Raw genomic sequence first — 21,093 nt, 5'->3', positions numbered from 1 at the left:
GCGAGTCCCGGCCCTCAGAGCATTCCACAGTTGCTGAGTACACCAAGGGAATGCTGGTGTAGACTCCAGAATGAGCACAATTCCACCTTTTCAGCTGGCCACTGTGAGTGTGAACGAGACTGGTATCCGGGTGCCTCCATGACCACTGCCGATGGTGCCGCGAAGCTGGGGTTCCCTGAACTCTGAACGGGACACACTGGATTTGCAGCTACAGTACCTATCTGTGGCTCCCCATGGGGTGGTACAGTTGCTGTTTTCCAGTGTTTGTGGTACCCTGAACCCATGCTCGATGAACAGGGGGAGCACCCGGCATACGGCGGGTACAGGGACAGCAGAGCCATCACAGAGGCGGAGAGGTTCTAGATGATAGCCTGCCCCCATATTGCACAGCCAGATTGTCCCATGAGAAACAACGACGGCAACGGAGCTGGCTGCCATCAGGCTGGTAGCCTGGTAGAATCAGACGGCCCTGGATGATCCACTCACTGCGGATGGTGGTACGTGTACAGTGATTACTAAGGAGTACTGCACTCTTATCTCTGATAAATCCAGCAACCCCTCCAACCTGGCTGCTCACTTCAGGGACTCGGTGGCCAAAACTCAGAACCAAGGGACCAGTTCCTCCAGCACAACACCTGATGGGGAAAGAGGTGGCTGTTTCGGTCACTGGGGGGATGTTGGGCAACTGTCACCACTGGGCCACTGCCCTCGTTTTAGTTGTTATAGTTTTTTGTATTTTCTGCTATCCTTGAAAGTTATTAGTACCACATTTTGACACATATTTCTTTCCTTAGTTGTAGCTCTCCCTTGATTGGCGGTTGATGTAACTTCCGAGAGGTGGAATGTAGTATGAGAGCACATGGCTGTCACGTGACCGTAACAACACTGACCCCTCTGGTCGGAGGACAGCATTGCTTGTCGGAGCAGAAGTGACACCATTGTCAATCAAGGTTTGGCTCCACCCCACCCATCAGGTGTGGGCATATGGATTGGCCTTGGAGAGCACCTTTGTTCCTGAACATGCCTGACAATTGGCCTTGGCAGGCACCTTTGTTCTTGACCTCCAAGTCATTGGCCTGTCTAAATTACCTGGCCGGGCTTCACCCAGCCTTCCAGCACTATAAAGAGTGTTGCACTTCCCTGGCCCTTCCTCTCTTGACTACCCCAGGAATAGTGAGACAATGCTGCAGAGACCACTGGTAAGAGTGTGCACCACCACATGGTTTGGGAGCGTCTTAGTCAGATTCCAGGGAGTGTTAGGGCCAATGCATTCAGGCATTGAAGTGTTTATCCCTTGATAAGCTGTACCTTGTTTATTGTGTGTTTGTGAGTGTGTGTGTGTGTATCTCATCCTCATTGCGTGTGTGTGCATCTGTTCCCATTCATTCTGTCCCCGTGTTTGCCTTTGTGATTAAACTACTTTTAAAATCGAAAGCTTGTGTCCAGAGTCCTCCATCTTTAAGATTCCAAAAGAACCTTTTCACACACCCCTGCTCTTTGTGATTTTTATAAATGACTTGGATGAAGATGTGGAAGGGTGGGTTAGTAAGTTTGCAAATGGCACAAAGGTTGGTGGTGGTGGTGGTGTGGATAGCATATAAGGTTGCTGTAGATTATGACAGGACATTGACAGGATGCAGAGCTGGGCTGAGAAGTGGCAGATGGAGTTCAAGTGTGAAGTGATACACTTTGGGAGATCGAATTTGAAGACAAGGTTAATGGCAGGACTCTTAGCAGTGTGGAGGAACAGAGGGACCTTGGGGTCCACGTCCATAGATCCCTCAAGGTTGCCATGCAGGTCGATAGGGTTGTTAAGGAGGCGTATGGAGCATTGGCCTTCATTAGTCGAGGTATTGAGTTCAAGAGCTGCAAGGTAATTTTGCAGCTCTATAAAACTCTGGTTAGACCACACTTGGCGTATTGTGCTCAGTTCTGGTCGCCTCGTTATAGGAAGGATGTGGAAGCTTTAGAGAGGGTGCAGAGGAGATTTACCTGGATGCTGCCTGGATTGGAGAGCATATCTTATGAGGATAGGTGGAGTGAGCTAGGGCTTTTCTCTTCGGAGAGAAAGAGGATGAGAGATGACTTGATAGAGGTGTACAAGACAATGAGGCATAGATCGAGGGGACAGTCTGAGACTTTTTCCCAGGGCGAAAATGGTTAACACAAGGGGACATAATTTTAAGGTGATTGGAGGAAGGTACAAGGGGGATGTCAGAGGCAAGATTTTTTTTTACACAGGGAGTGGTGGGTGCGTGGAACACACTGCCGGCAGAGGTTGTGGGGGCAGATAAATTAGGAACATTTAAGAGACTCTTAGATAGCCACGTGAATGATAGAAAAATGGAGGACTAGGTGGGAGGGAAGGGTTTGATAGATCTTAGAGCAGGATAAAATGTCAGCACAACATCGTGGGCCGAAGGGCCTGTACTGTTCTATGTTCTATATTGTGAGATAACAGGCCATTCTAGAAAAATACATCTGTTAATACATAGTTTATTTAGTTATCTTGTTCCTTATCATGTCTATTTGTGTGGTCTGGAGCAATTAGCTCAATATATGCATGAAGTCTATTGAGGTCATTAATGTGTTTCTGGCATTGAATAACTGTTAATGGGATCTTGGAATTGACCACAACCGCCTGTACGATCTCCATCCATGTTACTTGCGCTTCCATTCTTTTTGTCAGCCTCCTACTTATCCAGCTTCTATTATTTGTATGCTGCACTACATACATTCCAATTGCACTGACCTCTTCAATGCTAGTTGTTTTAATTTCCCCTCGTCCCAATGGCAATGACTTCACTTCCTGTTTTAATCTCAAGTATGCAAGAAATAGAGTGTGGTTAGATGTATGGACAGGACTCCAGGAAGGATATAAAGGTGCTAGACAGGATGCAGAAAAGATGTTTTATATAAAGAATGATTCCTGGGTTGAGGAATTTTGACTACAAGTTAGACAGGAGAAGTTGCAATTTTTTTCCCATGTGCTCATTGCCAGTCAGGGTGGTGGAAGTGGTCATTCAGAGCTTTCAAAAACAACTGGAGAGTCACTTGAAGACTAAGGGGGGGAAAAGAAGGGACAAGGAACAGATACATTAAAGATGGGCTCAATGGGTTCTGTTTGTGCCATAACTATTCCACGATTCTTGTCCATCTATTTTTCTCCAGCTCCAATTGTCAACATCCTTCAAATGGCCGGATCAAAATGGAAAATGTCACATTATTGCTGAAGGGAATAATCTTGAAGTTGGGGTTACTGTAGGCTGTTAGGGCAAATTAGTGGCATTTTTTCTTATATAAAAAGATAGTATCTCGAGTTTGCAATTGCTCTCGGTTTTCCCCAAACAGCAACTTCCCAGAGCATCAGTAACAGGACTGTGAAACATACAGGTCTACAACACTGAGTTTTGGACAGGTGTTTGCTTGGGAAAATCACTAAACTTAGTGAGTCAGCAACAGTTGATTTTTGATCTGGTATGTAAGATTAAGCTACATCAGGTGTCTCAATGCAACCATAATCAGTATACACACATAGATGAGCTGATAAAAATCTAAACAAAATGATGCTGTTCAAATTCTTGGATAAAATTTCAGGAAGTTCTATTCAGATATTTCCAAGTGAAAGATCATGAATAGCAACGTCTCAAATTGCAGCATGAGTGGATATGTATTTTTAGATTTTTAACATGTATTCACCTCTAGTATATTTACGATGAATGCATCAATATAAAATATCCAGTGTCAATAATACAAATTAAATATTCATCCATTGTCTTTAAGATGTATCAACATTGGAGATAAAACAGTAATTAAAAAGTTGTCAATAAATTTTATTCAAAATAAATGAAAATTTTCACAATTGCCTGGACAAACTTAGATTCTTTTTTTATTTTACACAATATAGATTTATCTACTGAGCTCCAAGAATAGCTTTTTGAGAAATACTAATAGTTCCTCAATTTCTAGTTAACAGATGTTAGATCCTCTTTGTCAAATGGTGCTCACACATCTGTAACCACCTGTATTTAGCCTGCATCTCCTTCCTGTAAGTGGATCTCCGCACACACTCCTTGTAAATAGAAAATGCTAATCTTTTTGAGTTTATCACCTGCTGTCTCCAAACAGCTGTCCAAGTTCCACTTATTTGGCTGCATGTCAATTTTCCATTCAGCTGTGGTGTGGCTGTTAGTTGGCTTTTAACGGAAGTCTGGCTGTTGAAATTCCTGGTATCAATCCAATGACTACCTTTGAAGCTCCACATCTATCAGACTAGCTGGACTGCCAGAAAAGACCATTAAACGCATCTTGTAGAGCACGGTAACACGCAAGCGAAGAGGTGTAGCCTCCTGCCAGATCCTGGGGTGTGGCTGTACGCACATGGTTTAGGTACCTTTCAAAAAAAAGTGCAGAGCTTTAAGAAATGAATTTACTTACTTCCTTTGACACAGAAAATGAATGCAAAACCAAAAATAGAGGTTGCTCTAATCTAGAACCGTACACAATTGAATTTCTGGATAGCTTGGAAATACGGAACATTAGTTATTAATACTGCTTTGCAGGTATGGTACTGAAACCAATTTTAAAACAGTGATAACGGAGCCCTGAGATGTGCAACCAGCTACACTTGTCATGAGAAAAGATTAGCTGCTGTTCAAAGTTTGCTTAGCAGTAATTGCACTTTACCATAACAAGTCTATCACTAAGTGAACAGAGCTGCCTTGAACAGGTACACTAAGAGCAATGCCAACGATATAAGGCTGCAACTAAACTGCCACTCCACACCTCAAGCCTGATCTGCTATTCATGACTATGACTGATTCACTCAGGCCTCATCTCCTCTTCTGTGCCAATTCCCCATAGCCCTCAATTTCCTGACCTTTCAAAAAATTATCTATTTCCTCTTGAAAGTACCTGGAATGATCTTACCTCCACAACACTCCAGGGTACAGAATTCCAGAAATACATCATCCTCTGCAAATATGCAATGCAAATTTTGCAAATTCATAAAATATGCAATACACTTAACTCCTTAATAAGATCAACAAGTATTTAGAACAACAGCCTACAAAATCTTTGCAATTCTTTTGCAAAGCTATTTTCAACCACGTATATTCCAATAAAGTACTTAATTGTACATTCCTGCTGGTAAGCTCCTGAAGTCACCAATATGGAGTGAACTTAGTGAACACTTAGAAGCTTATCAGACAACAACGGAACTGAAAGACAGGTAAAAAATAGATTCGGTAAGGTGGTGGATATTTAAATGAAATTTCAGAAGACACCTTTAGGGTGCCTTGTTGTATCTTAACAAGTCTCCATAGTATTGAAAAAATGTAGCTGCTTGGCTGAAGAGATGTCTTGGAGACTGCAAGAGTCGAAATTAACGTTTTTCAGATCAGTTAGATAAGTATATTCTTCATGGAGACACTAGAGACTCTTGTGGGCTGCCCCCAGAACACTCTACGCAAAAAAGATGCATTTCACTGTGTATTTTGATGTACATGTGACTAATAAATATCTTTTATCTGGAGCAACACACAACCTGCTAGAGGAAGTCAGTGGCAGCAGCTATGGAGGGAAATGGAGAGTCAACATTTTGGGTCTAGACCCTTCATCTGGACTGAAAGATAGAGGGGAGATAGCCAGTGCAAAAAAGTGAGGGGAAAGGGTGGAGCAAGAGCTAGCTTCCTCTCATCTTTTTATACTGGCTATCTCCCCTCTATCTTTCAGTCCAGATGAAGGGTCTCGACCAGAAACATCGACAATACATGGACTTCATAGAAATTGCTTAATATTTGCATGCACTGTCAAATTAGGAATCATGCAATCTAAGCAAGGATGGAGGAGATTTCTGGGAGACATTGGCTTTGTGGATATGATGAGCTGAATTACCTCCTGTGTTGTAAATTTATGATTTCCAAGTTACTGAAGTGGGTAGATGATGTAGTTCAAGAGAACTACTTTGTATATTTTGAATTAAAGAACAGTGGAATACCTGAAACAATATATTTGGAGAAATTAAAGGCTGTTTGAGGGGTCTCAAGAAGGAAAACATTGTGGGGATAAATTATATATTTCCACCCACAGGTGACCTATCACTTAAGGCATATCAGAATTATATCCAAAAGATTCAAGAAAGAAGTTTGAAAAAATATTTTGCACACAAATAATTTAATATAAAGAATGTTACCTTAGATGGCTTCTGAAACAGATTGTATTGCTTATAAAGAGTATATTTGGAAAAAAGATTAACTGGAAATGTTGATAAACTAGTTCTGGCATAGGCACAGTGGACAGATTATCTCCTATGATTTACATAGAACAAGTTGTTTGGAAAAATCACCTGTTAATTGGATATTTGCTCCACTACAATAAGTGCACAACAGAATGAACAGTAAACAGGAAAATCTGCATAGTTGTTTTCCAAACTTATATCCATCTGTCTCAGCTTCAACTGTGCACGTTTCCACCTTATGTATATTAACAGCACTAGTGAAACTGCTTCAGGAGAAATGGAAGTGTCAAGTAGCCAGGCTTCCTACAAATGGCATCACAGAAGTTAAATTCTCCCAGTCATGTGGGGGCTTACAATTGAATTTCTTGGATGGGAACTTCCAGATCAATACATACCCCTGCCAATTTATGCACATTTAAAATTGGGACCCAAATCCCTGCTGCAGCAGATACAGCCACTGTCAAGTACCAACTAAATAATCCCTTTTATATATTAAAAAAAAGGGTCAATTTAACTACAGTAATTGCTGTTTTTGATCATTTGTAAACTAGCCTATATACCTGCCTGCTACTGAATACCTCACACTGCTGTATTTAGTGAATGGCATGTGGTTTTGTGCCAAGTAATTTGGAGCATTTACAAGCCATGTTTCAGATTTGTCCAAAATATTTACAAATCAAATCGGATTATATTTAAGATAAGTTTTGTTCTTTGTTAAATTGTACTTAATTTTGGGCAAATTTTCCAAAATTCACAATGGGCAATAGATCATTGACCTTAAATGTTAATTTGTTTCTACTCCACTGATGTGGACTTTTAATTTCCTGAGCTGATGATCATTCATTGCACCTTGATATCTTTTAAAATGTTTCATCCATCACTCTGCAGCTATGCGTCAGTCTTAAATTCTTAAAATCACCCATGCTTCCAGCAAATTATTTTTTAAAAATGGAATCAAAAAGCACTGTATACTCCATTGAAAACAGTAAAGGTGCCCTTGGTGTAATTTTCCATAAGTTGAATGTTTAAGGAGCTTAAAAATTGCAAGCTGAAAATGAGAGATTTGTATAATGCTAAGAACCACTGTTCCTGTCAGATAGTGTAGGGCAAAAATAAAAGTAGGTTATTAGGTGATCTTGAATGCTCCAAATTGGGAGGGAAAGTTTAACACAATCAAGAGAGAGATCTACTAACTAATTTGTTATAATTCCAGTACACCTTGGTAATAAAACCCATCTGGTTCGCAACAGCTCAATAGTTTAAAAGTTCAGATCTTGGAATATGTGTATTCCAATGTACTTTCAAAAAGTGCTGCACTCTTGATGAAATTCAAATAAATAGCAATGAATCATCACTAGCACTTGTAAAATGCAAAAGTTCACCAGAAAAATTACCCTGTTAAATATTTAGCAAGTGAAAAGATACTTTCTTGACTATGCTTAAGCAAAGGATTATGGATATGTGAAATAATGTTTCAAAATGCCCCAAATGAAAGAAAGATGCTTGTTATTTATGTTTATGTTGTTCAGGTGGTGAATAAAAACTAGTCAGGATATTTGCTGCTGACTAAAGTACATAATCACAGGTAGGGTGGATAAGGGAGAGGCGGTAGATGTTGTGTATTTAGACTTTCAAAAGGCCTTTGATAAGGTGCCTCACAAAAGACTGATTAATAAGATGAGAGGTCATGGAATTACGGGTAGGATAACAGAATGGGTGGAGCATTGGCTGGTTGACAGGAAGCAAAGAGTGGAAATAAAAGGATCTTGTTCTGGTTGGTTACCGGTTACTAGTGGTGTGCTGCAGGGGTCGGTATTGGGACCACTCCTTTTTACCTTGTACATTAACGATTTGGATGATGGAATAAATGGTTTCGTGGCTAAGTTTGTGGATGACACCAAGATAGGGGGAGGAGTAGGGAGTATTGAAGAGATAGGAAGGTTGCAGAGGGACCTAGACAGTTTAGGAGAATGGGCAAGGAAATGGCAGATGAGATTCAATGTAGAGAAATGTGCAGTTGTACACTTTGGAAGCAGAAATAAGCGGGCAGATTATTATCTAGGAGGAGAGAAAATCCAAAGCACGGAAGTACATAGGGACTTGGAGGTACTCGTGCAGGATACCTTAAAGGTTAACCACCAGGTCGGATCAGTGGTGAAGAAAGCGAATGCTATGTTGGCATTCATTTCGAGAGGTATAGTGTATAAAAGTAAGGAAGTGTTGATGAAGCTCTACGGGGCACTAGTGAGGCCTCATTTGGAATATTGTGCGCAGTTTTGGGCCCCACATCTTAGGAGGGATGTGCTGACGTTGGAGAGGGTTCAGAGGAGATTTACGAGGATGATTCCAGGAATGAAAGGGCTTACGTATGAGGAGCGTTTGTCGGCTCTTGGACTGTACTCACTGGAGTACAGAAAAATGAGAGGGGACCTCATAGCGACATTTAAAATATTGATAGGAAAGGACAGAGTAAATGTGGCTAGGCTGTTTCCCTTGGTGGGTGAGTCCAGGACCAGAGGGCACAATCTTAGAATTAGAGGGTACAGTTTCAAAACAGAGATAAGGAAACATTTCTTTAGCCAGAGGGTGGTGAATTTGTGGAACTCCTTGCCACGTACAGCAGTGGAGGCCAGATCAGTGGGGGCGTTCAAGGAGGAGATAGATAGATATCTAAATAGTCAGGATATCAAGGGATATGGGGATAAGGCCGGAAATTGGGATTAGAATAGGTTTTTGTTTTCTTTTTCTTTCTCTCATTCCCCATTTCTCATTTCTATTTTCCCTTTCCTTGGAGCAGACTCGATGGGCCGAATGGCCTGCTTCTGCTCCCTTGTCTTGTGATCTTGTGATAATTCAACATCTTATTTGAGACTGTTGATAATCTGGAATGCAGTACCTGAACAAGTGGTGGAAGCAGATTCAATAGTCACTTCCAAAAGAAAATTAGATATATGGTTGGAGTCATAGAGCATGGATACAGGCCCTTCGGCCCAACCAGTCCATGCCGACCACTGTGTCCACCCAGTTAGTCCCAATTTCCTATGTTCGGCCCGTGTCCCTCTAAGCCCCACCCCGCCCCTTCATGTACCTATCCAAGTGCTTCTTAAATGACACTATTGTACCTGCCTCAACCACTTCCTCTGGCAGCTAGTTCCATATACTCACCACCCTCTGCATGAAAATGTTGCCCCTCAGGTCCCTTTCCCCTCTCACCCTAAACCTATGCCCCTAGTTTTGGACTCCCCTGCCCCTGCCCTGGGGCAAAGACTGTTACCATCCACCTTATCTGTGCCTCTCATAACTTTAAAAATTTCTGTAAGGTCGCCCCTCATTTCCCTACTTTCCAAGGAATAAAGACCTATCCTGGCCAACCTCTCCCTACAACTCAGGCCCTCTAGACCTGGCAACATCCTCGTAAATCTTTTCTGCACTCTTTCCAGTTTAACCACATTCCTGTAACAGGGTGACCAAAACTGTACACAGCACTCCAAGTGTGGCCTCACCAACAACTTGTACAACTGCAACATAATGTCCCAACTCCGATACTCAATGCCCTGACTGATGAAGGCCAGCATGCTAAACCTCTTTTTCACCACCCTGTCCACCCATGATGCCACTTTCAACGAACTATGCACTGGTACTCCGAGGTCCCTCTGTTCCATTCCACTCCCTAGTGCCCTACCATTCATAGTACAAGTCCTTCACTAGTTTGACTTCCCAAAATGCATCACTTCACACTTATTGAAAAAGAAAAAAAACTACAAGGTTAAGGTGAAAGTGCAAGGGAGTAAGACTAATTCAAAAACTCTTGCAAAAGAACTCTCTCAAAGAACTGGCAAGAACTGATCGGCTAAAAGTGTGCTTTATGATTCTCACCTCTACTTATTTGAAGACCTGGAATGAGAAAATGTTTGATATTATAAACAGTCAATTAGATATTTAGAATATAATTGGGGCAACTGCTAATTAAATAAAAATAATTGTCAAACCACTATTTATAGGAAAACTCTATTTTCTCTCATCTTAACAGCAATTCACATGAATCATTTGTTAGAAGCATCATTAACACAGCAATATCTCCAAAAAAGCATTTCTTGAAGACTGAGCTCCAAGCAACACCCGAGTGTTAGAGAAGCTGTCGAGCAATTGAACTATATAATTTTAATGTTAGACTCTAAATTCAATCTAAAAGGGTTAACGTGCAGTTAAAAGATATTAAACATTGAAAACCCAGTGAGACACGTGAAAATAGAATAGCTCAAAGAGGCATTTTGAATAAAGATGGGACAGTCAAAGTGCTTGCTTGTAAATATCTTAGCTTTCAGACAATTGCAATGTTAGGTTTGGTTCTAACCAATAAACACCATTGCAACAGAATGATTTCTATTCAGTGAGCTGTTTTGGGGGGGTGGGGGGGGGGGTGGTGGCGTGGTTAACTGAACCGCGAGATTCCAAAAGCATTGCATTCAAGGTGAGATGTGATTGACTGCACAGCAGCCCAATTCTCTACATGTATACTTGAGGGAGACATCAGGTGAATGTTTTCGTATCCTTCACTCTATGAAATGTCATCCAGTCAGAAATGTACCAGGTTAAAGTTCAAACTTATTTAGCAGGTAGCAAAGAAGACCATTATCTTTTACTTAGAGACAGCTACCTTGAAAGTGAATTCTGAGTAAACCAGGAGCAGAATTATATAGTCTGTTATTTTTATAGCACATGATAGGAAATGGTATTTTTCCCCAATCTTTTCAGTCCACCTTCTACAAAAATAGAAAAAATGCATTTGAAATCATCGCACCTAGTACATGGAACAGGATCCATATTATGATCTCCAATTTACAATATTGTCTAATCAGATTGAACTGTACGGATGCACTTCAGATTATAGGCTACACAGGGTCTGCATGTTATTATAAGGTTTACATGTCTATGCTAACTCAGAATCAGATTTACTATCACTGACATGGGATGTGAAATTCGTTGTTTTGGGACAGCTGTACAGTCAAAGACATAAAAATCTATAAATTATGAAAATAAATAGTGCAAAAAAAAGGAATAACAAGGTAGTGTTCATGGGTTCCTGGACCGTTCAGAAATCTGATGGCAGAGAGGAAGAAGCTGTTCCTGAATCATTGAGTGTGGATTTTCAGGCTCCTGTACCTCCTCCCTGATGGTAGTAATGAGAAGAGGGCATGTCCCAGATGGTGAGGGTCCTTAATGATAGATGCCACCTTCTTGAGGCACCGCCTCTTAAGAAAGTTCTCGATGGTGGGGAGGGTTGTGTCCGTGATGGAGCTGGCTGAGACTATAACCTTCTGCAGCCTCCGTACCAGGCTGTGATGCAACCAGACAGGATGCCCTCCACCGTACATCTATAGAAATTCCGTGACATACCAAATCTCCTCAACCTCCTACCAAAGTAGAGCCACTGGTGTGCCTTCTTCATGATTTTATCAATGCGTTGGGCCCAGGATAAATCCTCTGAGATGTTAATGCCCAGGAACTTGAAGCTGCTCACCCTTTCCACTGCTGACCCCTCAATGAGGACTGGTGTATGTTATCCCGACTTCCCCTTCCTGAAGTCCACAATCAGTTCCTTGGTCTTGCTGACATTGAGTGCGAGCTTATTGTTGCGACACCATTCAACCAAATGATCTATCTTGTAAGCCTCCTCATCGCCATCTGAGATTCTACCGACAACAGTGAATTTATAGATGGTGTTTGAGCTCTACTTAGCCACACAGTCATGAGTGTAGAAAGAATTGAGCAGTGGGCTAAGCACATATCCTTGAGGTGCGCCTGTGTTGATAGTCAGCGAGGAGGAGATGTTATTACTGACCTGCACTTACTATTGTCTCCCTATAAGGGAGCTGAGGACCCAGTTGCAGAGGGAGGTACAGAGGCCCAGGTTTTGAAGCTTGGTTATTAGTACTGAGGGAATGATGGTGTTGAACACCGAGCTGTAATTGATAAACAGCAGCCTGATGCACATCTTGTGGTTGTCTAGGTGCTCCAAAGCAGAGTGGAGAGCCAGTGAAATTGCGTCTGCTGAAGACCTGTAGTGGCGGTAGGCAAATTGCAATGGGTCCAGGTCCTTGCTCACTATTCCCTCTCACTCCAAATTGAAAATCTACCTCAAACAGGTTAAACTAATAAGTGTCTAAGGTTCTGATGAGAGGGAGAGACTTTAATAAGATTCTTTCAAGGAAATAAATAACTGGCAATAATTGGAACAACTTATTGCAGTTTTTCCAATGTCTCCTGCCTCTGGAACACAGGGACGGATGAGCATCCTGACTTTTAGAAACAGCAGCAATGCAGAGATATGCAATGGGATCTTCACAGGATGAGTCATTGTGCTCAGGAGAGAACAGAAAGGAAGGGAAGAGAGGAAGACGAATCATCTTAATTTAGTAAAAACACAAATTCTGACATTGGCATAAAACTCCTATGTTTGGCATTTATGTCAGTGGAATTTGGTTGCATGGTTCCAGAGAGTTGGAATCTTAAACATTGTGCATTTTGAATCCTCTAGTGATTCTGTACTTCAAGTGAAAAGAAATAACAAATGGTGCCTTGATCTTCATAACTTCATTTAGGTTATTTCAATCATTAAAATACCTGGAGAAATGTCAAATTAAGTCACCAGAACCTAACAAAATACTTATTTTTGGTTATAAAAATTATTGCACATTTCAAAAAGAACTGATTTACAGGAATTGAACTTTGTTCTTGCTTGTGTACTGCACGATTTGGAGATAGCCTTTACAACCTCACTGAATGTTAATGTTCTCACATTTCCTCGTGGATATTGGTCACTCCAATTTAGATGGTATTCATATAGTGGTCCTAATGAGCCTTTGCAGTTATTTTCACATGAGCACTTTTTCTATTTAAAAAAGGCTATCAATTATTCTGGTTCATTAGCATTAGACCAGAAAGAGTGGATTTAGGGCAAGGAAGACAAACTTTACACATTCTACTATCTACCGATATTTGTTTTGATAATACATAGAGTAAGAATTTTTGAACCCATGTTTCAATACTTTTAAACATCTTTAAGTTTACCCTTTAAAGAAAACAGATGTTATGCTGAGTCCTTTAGGCCTTTTCAGGAAAAAAATATAATGCTGCTATCTTCCTACAACGGACTTTTATTACAAAAGGTACACATGACAACAGGAAGCACTACTTGCCAACAAATAACAGGAAGCATCACTTGCCAACAATGCTCCTCAAAGCCAGAACCTTCCATCTATGCTCTTTTGGCTAACTATCAAAATCAAACAGATTTTGTCCATTCTTTAACTAATTGACCTAACCATAAGAATCTGCAAACAGTAGGAGCATTGAATGTTTGTTCATACATTTAGCTATTTCTCATGTGGTTTTCCAATGTTTTTCATGAATATTTATAGTCCTTTTACATGCACATCCTACAACTTACTGCGACCAGCAGGCCCAGAAAGGAAAGGATCCACTCTTTCCCCTCGCCAAAGGAAGGAGATGAAGGGGGGGGGGAAGGAAGAGAGGCAATAAGAGAATATAGAAATATCTTTTGGCAACTATTCTGGTAATTCTGTCATCACTGATTACTGTGCTTCAGATAATTTGGAAACAGCACTTTTGAGCTCATATAAATATCCGTGTATCTTTTGACATATTCAGTTTGCAGGCTCCAATTCAAAAATGTCAAATTGATTCTCCACCTGCTCCACACACATCTTTTAAGTCTACATGAGTAATTTTATTTTATATTTTATCAAGTCTGTGACCTTTTAAAGAGAATTTTTTTTAAGAGGGATTTCAAGTTTACTTAATTGCTTCTAACTATGCAAGTTTCAACACAAACATATTGCAGGATTATCAAATATTAAATACTGTAATTTTATATTTATTCATCAATTATGAAGGGCTACCAGAACCAAGATGATCAAGTGTCACCATCAGAACAGAGAAACATTCAAACTGAAGGAAAATCTAGCCACTATATTAACAACTACTCATCAATTCTCCTGGACCTTCTAAACCACTTCAAGCTAATAAATTGATTGAAGTGTAATTATTGTTTTGTAGACAAGAATGCTAATTGAAATACAGAAAGATCCCATAATAAGCAAAGTTTTAAATAACACAGCTAATTTATGTTGATTAGCAAGTAAAATACATTGAATAGAGCATATTACAAACAACAGCAGGCAATATGCAGTTACACAATACTGTAATTAGATTTCAAGGTTCAGATGACTGTTTAATGCAGTCATGATTTAAACCATTTTGAATACCATTAATTATATTTCTAAACTAAAATGGTTACACAGCCCAAGGCAATGTAATTTGAGCAAGGTAAAGATTTGCTCGACAGAGAGTACAATTTTTGGTAGTCCTATAGTCAGGTAATCACCATATGACCACATGCTCATCAATCAACACTTCTACTCAGCTTGATGAACTTGGGCTGGCAGCCTCAGCACACAGGATGTAGGTCACAGTTTTACAAATGATGGACGTTCATTTTGCCTGTTAACACTTCTACTTTGTCTGGGCTGGAACATTATCAGAATGTTATGGATTCAAGCCCCACTCAAGAGACCTCAACAAATTATTGATGCTCTCTTGCAGAATTAAGGGAATACTGCCCAGTGCAGGTGCCATTTTTGGTTGGAATGTTCAACCAAGGCCCAACCTAGCCTTTTGGTGAAACACAAGATCACTAGCACGAATAGACAAAGGAGTTGTACCGATTTATTGTTTTCAGCCTTTAACCAATTTCATTAAAGAACAAATTGTCAGGTCATAGAGATCATTACCATTCAGACAAAACTGCCTCTCATATTTGCTTACAGTTTAACAATGACATTTCGTTAGTCATTACAACACTGACAATATTTCAAAAGGGCTTAATTTGACACAAAGCCCTTTGGGGTGTCCAGTGATCACAAAGGTGCTATGTTCACTTAAGTGTCTTTCAGGCATACGGGACACTTACTCCCCAGATGAAAAATTCTTGTGGAAGGCACTGCGTTATAACTAATAGAGTTGCTGCCTCACAGTTCAAGCCACCAGTTCTAATCTTCGTGCGACCTGTGTGGAGTTTACACATTCTCCTATGGCCATATGACATGCTAGGCAGGCACAATAACATCAAACACCACACAAGCCTTATGATGTTACCAGAGCAAAATTGTACTGTGTACGTAAAACCCTCAGAGTGGGCTTTGAATACTGAAGTCAGTCTTAACTGATCTTAGCTGGGCTACTTCCGGAAATTTGAAGGAGTGTGTTTGAAGGAGTTTGTTTATTCTGCCTTAGAGATTGTCTTACCCATTCTTCTTTTGCTGTCAAGGTTGTCAGTCCCAACCCCTGAAAGCTCTTGACTTACAGTCCAGGACTCAATCACCTCTTCAAAAGCTATCTATCTTCTTCTTTCCAATCAGCATCCCCCTTCCCAGATCTCAATCTTCTCTCCAACCTCCTCTCCATGCTCCCCAACACTTCATCCATGTACTCCACTTTCCCCAATGGCAAGAGAACAGAATGGGCCTTGAATACTGGAGGCTGCCTTGGGCCTCATGTAGGATTTATTAAGCCAACAAGATTTGATGTTCATACAGACGGTTCACCATCTTTCACAGAACCCCAGTATACCACCAGCCTTAATCTAATTGACCCTCTTTCACTTCTTTGCTGCACAAGTTGACCCTGATAATATGGAACAATGGACATCAAAGTCGATCAATTATTTATTCTTCAACAAAGCCCATATGCTGTTTTATTATGTTGTACAAAACATTTTTAAAAAGAAAATATGAAAGAAATAGAAGTATTTCCTTGACATTTGACAGCTTCTGAATTAGACTACTCTCTAAGAATATGGATTAGCTATCTTATTGCATTTCAAAACTGTTCCGATGCAAGCCATGCACCTGATTTTGATCTTCCTTGTAAATCGGTAGCAAAGCCTCATTCCATCCCCTGCATCCAGTGACATCCAACTTTTTGACTAAAACCCCACTAAAAACTCAAGTATTTATCAAAGCCTTATAGAACCATACAGCACAAAACAAGCCCTTCGGCCCACGATGTTGCGCCGTCCATCAAACCACCCTCACACTACCTAACCCTTTCCTCCTGCATATCCCTCTATCTCACATTTCTCCATATGCCTATCCAACAAACTCTTGAACCTGTCCAATGTATCTGCCTCCACCACCACCCCAGGTAGTGCATTCCAAGCACCAATCACTCTCTGGGTGAAAAACCTCCCCCTGACATCTCCCCGAACCTCCCACCCATAACCTTAAAGCCATGCCCTCTCGTCTTGAGCATTGGTGCCCTGGGAAGGAGGCGCTGGCTGTCTACTCTATCTATTCCTCTCAATATTTTATATACCTCTATCATGTCTCCTCTCATCCTCCTCCTTTCCAGTGAATAAAGCCCTAGCACCTTAAGCCTTTCCTCATATTCCATATGCTCTAATCCAGGCAGCATCCTGGTAAATCTCCTCTGCACCCTCTCCAACGCCTCCACATCCTTCCTATAATGCAGTGACCAGAACTGAACACAGTACTCTAAGTGTGGTCTAACTAGAGTTATAATGGACCATTATAGCCTCCAATAGTCAAAATTCAATTAGGTACATTTATTTTCCCTATTTATTATTCCACAGTATATACCTGAACATTGTATGAAATAGTTATCAATTATCCAGAAACCATGTGTGTCATGGATAGTACAATGTGAAAAGTGCAATACAACTTTAAAACAAGAAAAAAGTCTAGATTTCATAAAGCTGCTTCCACCCTCACCACAATTTTCACTTGTCTACGGTAGATTGCTAAATGTCAGTATGTCTCAAGCTCAACAACAGGAATTATTACTTATTGTAACCATGAATGCAGTGTATTCAAGACTGTTTTAGCCGTGGCTTATTGATTTGTATACATTTTATATAAATCAGAGCACCACGTGAAGTACAGGTGGTCTTTGTAGTGTCATTGAAAACCTCTTGTATTTCCTCAAATTATTGCCAAGGAACACCTGGCTTAATATTTCAACAACGAGGTGATCCAGTCAGTATTCAGTAAAGATTCAAAATACTTGACATATAATTTAAATTGTATTTTATAGAGTCACACCACCACTTATCCAAATATTGCTCAACATGCAAGAATGTGTCAAGAGTGTAATTAGGTCAAAGGCTGCATTATTCAGCTATTATCAGTGAATTTTTAGGACTATTTTGCCTCCCTATATGGGCATAATAATGCTCGCCCACAGCTCTAACAGCTGTCATTCCTTCAACTACGCACTGCAAAAAAAAATCGCAAGCTGTACAAATATTCCCCTAGCAGCCACATGGTCATCAATAAAAAGAAAAAACTGAATTTACAAACTAAAATAACCCTTGCATTCAGTTACGAGAGCAATCACATAACTATTTTTCTGCTGCTTTGAAAACACCATGTCTTGTTTGAATTATAAAATGCATATCACAATATAAGCAGTTCATTAGAGAAATTCAATGGACCCAGCTGATCTACTAACACACTTGCGGCTTATCTGTTGTATTCATATATAGATACATGAAATTGAATAGAACACATGGCCACATTTCTTCTAAAGTGAAAATACAAGGAAAAGGAGAAAATAATGGAGAAAGGAGTGATTAAGTAATGCAGTAAAAACGCAAGATAATTCATAATTCTTTGAGGTATCATATGAAAGGATAAATGCAGATAAGACTCGATACAATCGGATGATTAGAAAATAAACTTAACTGCCATAATACTGTATAAAATTTGGTCGTGGTTTCAATTGCTTTCTGTTTTCAGAAACTCCCCATACACTTCTCCTTAATTTGGCCAATACAGAGGTAGTAAAGACACAGAATTATTGTGAGGTTGCAAGTCCAAGACCTGAATGCATTTCTTTTAAAAAGATAAAATCTGTATTTGACTTGCTCTAATAAGTGATAATTAACAGCCCATTACATTCTCCTCAAACCTAATTGTTCAGTGATGTACCTGATATATACCAAAGTGTGTGTATATATATATGTGTGTGTGTGTGTGTGTATGTATATGTATATATATATATATGTATGTATATGTATGTGTGTATATATATATATGTATATGTATGTGTGTATATATATGTATGTATATGTATATATATGTATGTACATGTGTATATATATGTATGTATATGTATATATATGTATGTATATATATGTATATATATATATGTATGTATATGTATATATATATATGTATGTATATGTATATATATGTATGTATATGTATATATGTATGTATGTATATGTATACATATGTATGTATGTATATATATACATATGTATGTATATATATATACATATGTATGTATGTGTATATATATGTATGTATATGTGTGTATATGTATATATATGTATGTATATGTGTATATATATGTATGTATATGTGTATATATATGTATGTGTATATATATATGTATGTATGTATATATATGTATGTATATGTATATATATGTATGTATATGTATATATGTGTATATATGTATGTATATGTATATATGTGTATATATGTATGTATATGTATATATATGTATGTATATGTATATATATGTATGTATATGTATATATGTATGTATATATATATGTGTATGTATATGTGTATATATATGTATATATATGTATATGTATATATATATATATATATATGTATATGTATGTATATGTATATATATATATGTGTGTGTGTATATATATATATATAAAAAATATATTAGCTTTTCTGCAGTTTCAATTAGCTTTGCTCAGACAGGACCTGGGTTTGAGGGCAGCACTGATCAACCACGATGATCATATTAAATGTTGGGGAAGGCTTGAAAGTCCTCCAAGTTTCTTGTGTTCTTCTGTTAAAAGTTACTATGTTTGTCACAAAAGTATATCCATTCTTGCTTTTAATGTGATCTATAAAATTAATCCTACTTTTAACTCTGAATCTATCAGCATTGCTTTATCATGACATTGTGTTACTTGCTAACTGTAATGTAACAGTTGACAGATTAATGGACACTAGAGGGCAAAATTACACACTGATTAAAGAGTTCTGATCTAAATACAAATGGCAATAACTTGAGGTGTTAAAAGGAACTGCATAAAAGATCAAATACAATGGATAATTAGCAAATAAACTTAAATGCCACAGTAAATAAAGTATAACATCAGATCATGATTTTGTACATGTTCCTATTTTCATATGTATCTCACATAATTTGTTAATTCAGTAAAAGGCAGATACAGTAAATCTCAGCAAAATATCCTTTGTGTCACCTTAAACAGAAACATACCACAGCATAATATGATCACAAGATTATACAGTAATATTTTATAGATATGTTTAACAGAGTTAATACATAAAAATATAAAATGCTCTCCAGTCAGGTTGCCTTTTCTCCAGTGCTGGAGAATAGGCAATCTGCATTTCAGTCTCATATTTGAAATCTCTCAAGGGCTTCCAAAATGTCTGCAACAAGATTTCTTCATGCTCTGCTTAGTTTTATAAATAATTCCAACAAATTTGCCAAGACCACGTTGGACAGGTATGTTTTCTCTCACTCAGGAATAAGGCTATATTTGAAATGTTATTTACTTTATAGAATTGATTATAATTATTTTGCTTATTGCTGTACAATATAGCCTGACCCATCACTTGAACTACTTTTCATTAACCAAAACAATTCACAAAGAAACTAACTTCCGGTAACCCCTTCCCTTCCCCCCTCCACCCCCCACCCCCTTTGTTCTTTCTCCCTTATTCCTGTGGCCTACTCACCCCTTTCCCCTCCCCTGCCCTCATGATCTGCCCATCTATTCCCCACCTCCTTCCCTTTTTTCCATGGTCTCCTGCCCTCTCCTACCAGATTCCTTCTTCAGTCCTTTGCCTCTTCTACCTATCACCTCTCAGTTTCTTACATCGCTCCTTTTCATCCCCCTCCCCCTACCTACCTATCTTCCCCCTCTCACCTGGACTCACCTATCATCTGCCAGCCTGTGCACCTCCCCCTCCCTTCTTATTCTGGCTTCTGCCCTCTTTCTTTCCAGTCCTGATGAAGGGGCTCAACCCAAAACGTCGACTGTTTATTTCTCTCCAGAGATGCTGCCTGACCCGCTGAGTTCCTCCAACATTTTGTGTGTTGTTCACAAAGAAACACAACAACAAGTGCAAAAAGCTAGACATCTGACAACAAATCCAAAAACTAGATACTTGGTTCAAAAATCAGTTAAGGAACACTGTTCTTTCTAGTACTGACCAATGTACATGATTTGGTGTCTAATCAATTCACTACATTCAAGGGACATTTCTGGGGCAAAAGATGGTATATCTACCAAAGACAATCACATTCCATCAGGGAACAAGTCTTAACATTTTACTCAATGTGTGGTTTTAATTAGTAATTAATTAATCCTAGTGTATCTAAATTTTGCGAAGTACCTTTATCCATTAGATAATTTATTCCGCATGACATTATCAGAAAACTCAGGTAATTCCAAGAGGAATCTGTGAAATTGCACAGGTTCCTTAAAAAGGAATGCAATATGAACTGTTTAAAACTTAAACCAAAACATTTGGAAAATAATACTGAATTGCATACTACATGCAATTGTTATAAATCTGATCATGATCACAAACATGCAGCATAGAGCTCAGGTGGGATGGGAACACCGAGTTCTACATGGCAAGATCCTCCTTAATAGGTGTTTACTCCTCCTCAATAAATGACAATAGCTTTTCTCTCTGGCACCCTCAAGGCAATTTAATGTAACATTTACAGAGAAAATTTACTTC

General features: G+C 39.2%; 1 protein-coding gene across 2 annotated transcripts in view; it reads right to left on the bottom strand.

The window, feature by feature from the left end:
* Positions 1–3,855: 3,855 nt before the first annotated feature.
* mnat1 (MNAT1 component of CDK activating kinase) overlaps positions 3,856–21,093 on the bottom strand; it is a 107,529-nt gene continuing 90,291 nt past the window's right edge. For both annotated transcript variants that reach the window (XM_052025122.1, XM_052025113.1), the window contains one exon: positions 3,856–4,393. In XM_052025122.1, coding sequence (XP_051881082.1) covers positions 4,273–4,393 — 121 coding nt within the window. In that variant the 3' untranslated portion in view covers positions 3,856–4,272. The remainder of the gene's footprint in view (positions 4,394–21,093) is intronic.

The sequence above is a fragment of the Pristis pectinata genome, chromosome 1 (genome assembly GCF_009764475.1).
Source record: "Pristis pectinata isolate sPriPec2 chromosome 1, sPriPec2.1.pri, whole genome shotgun sequence".
Taxonomy (NCBI): Eukaryota; Metazoa; Chordata; class Chondrichthyes; order Rhinopristiformes; family Pristidae; genus Pristis; species Pristis pectinata.
Note: the sequence above shows the minus strand (reverse complement) of the source record. Positions and strands in the feature narration are given on the sequence as shown.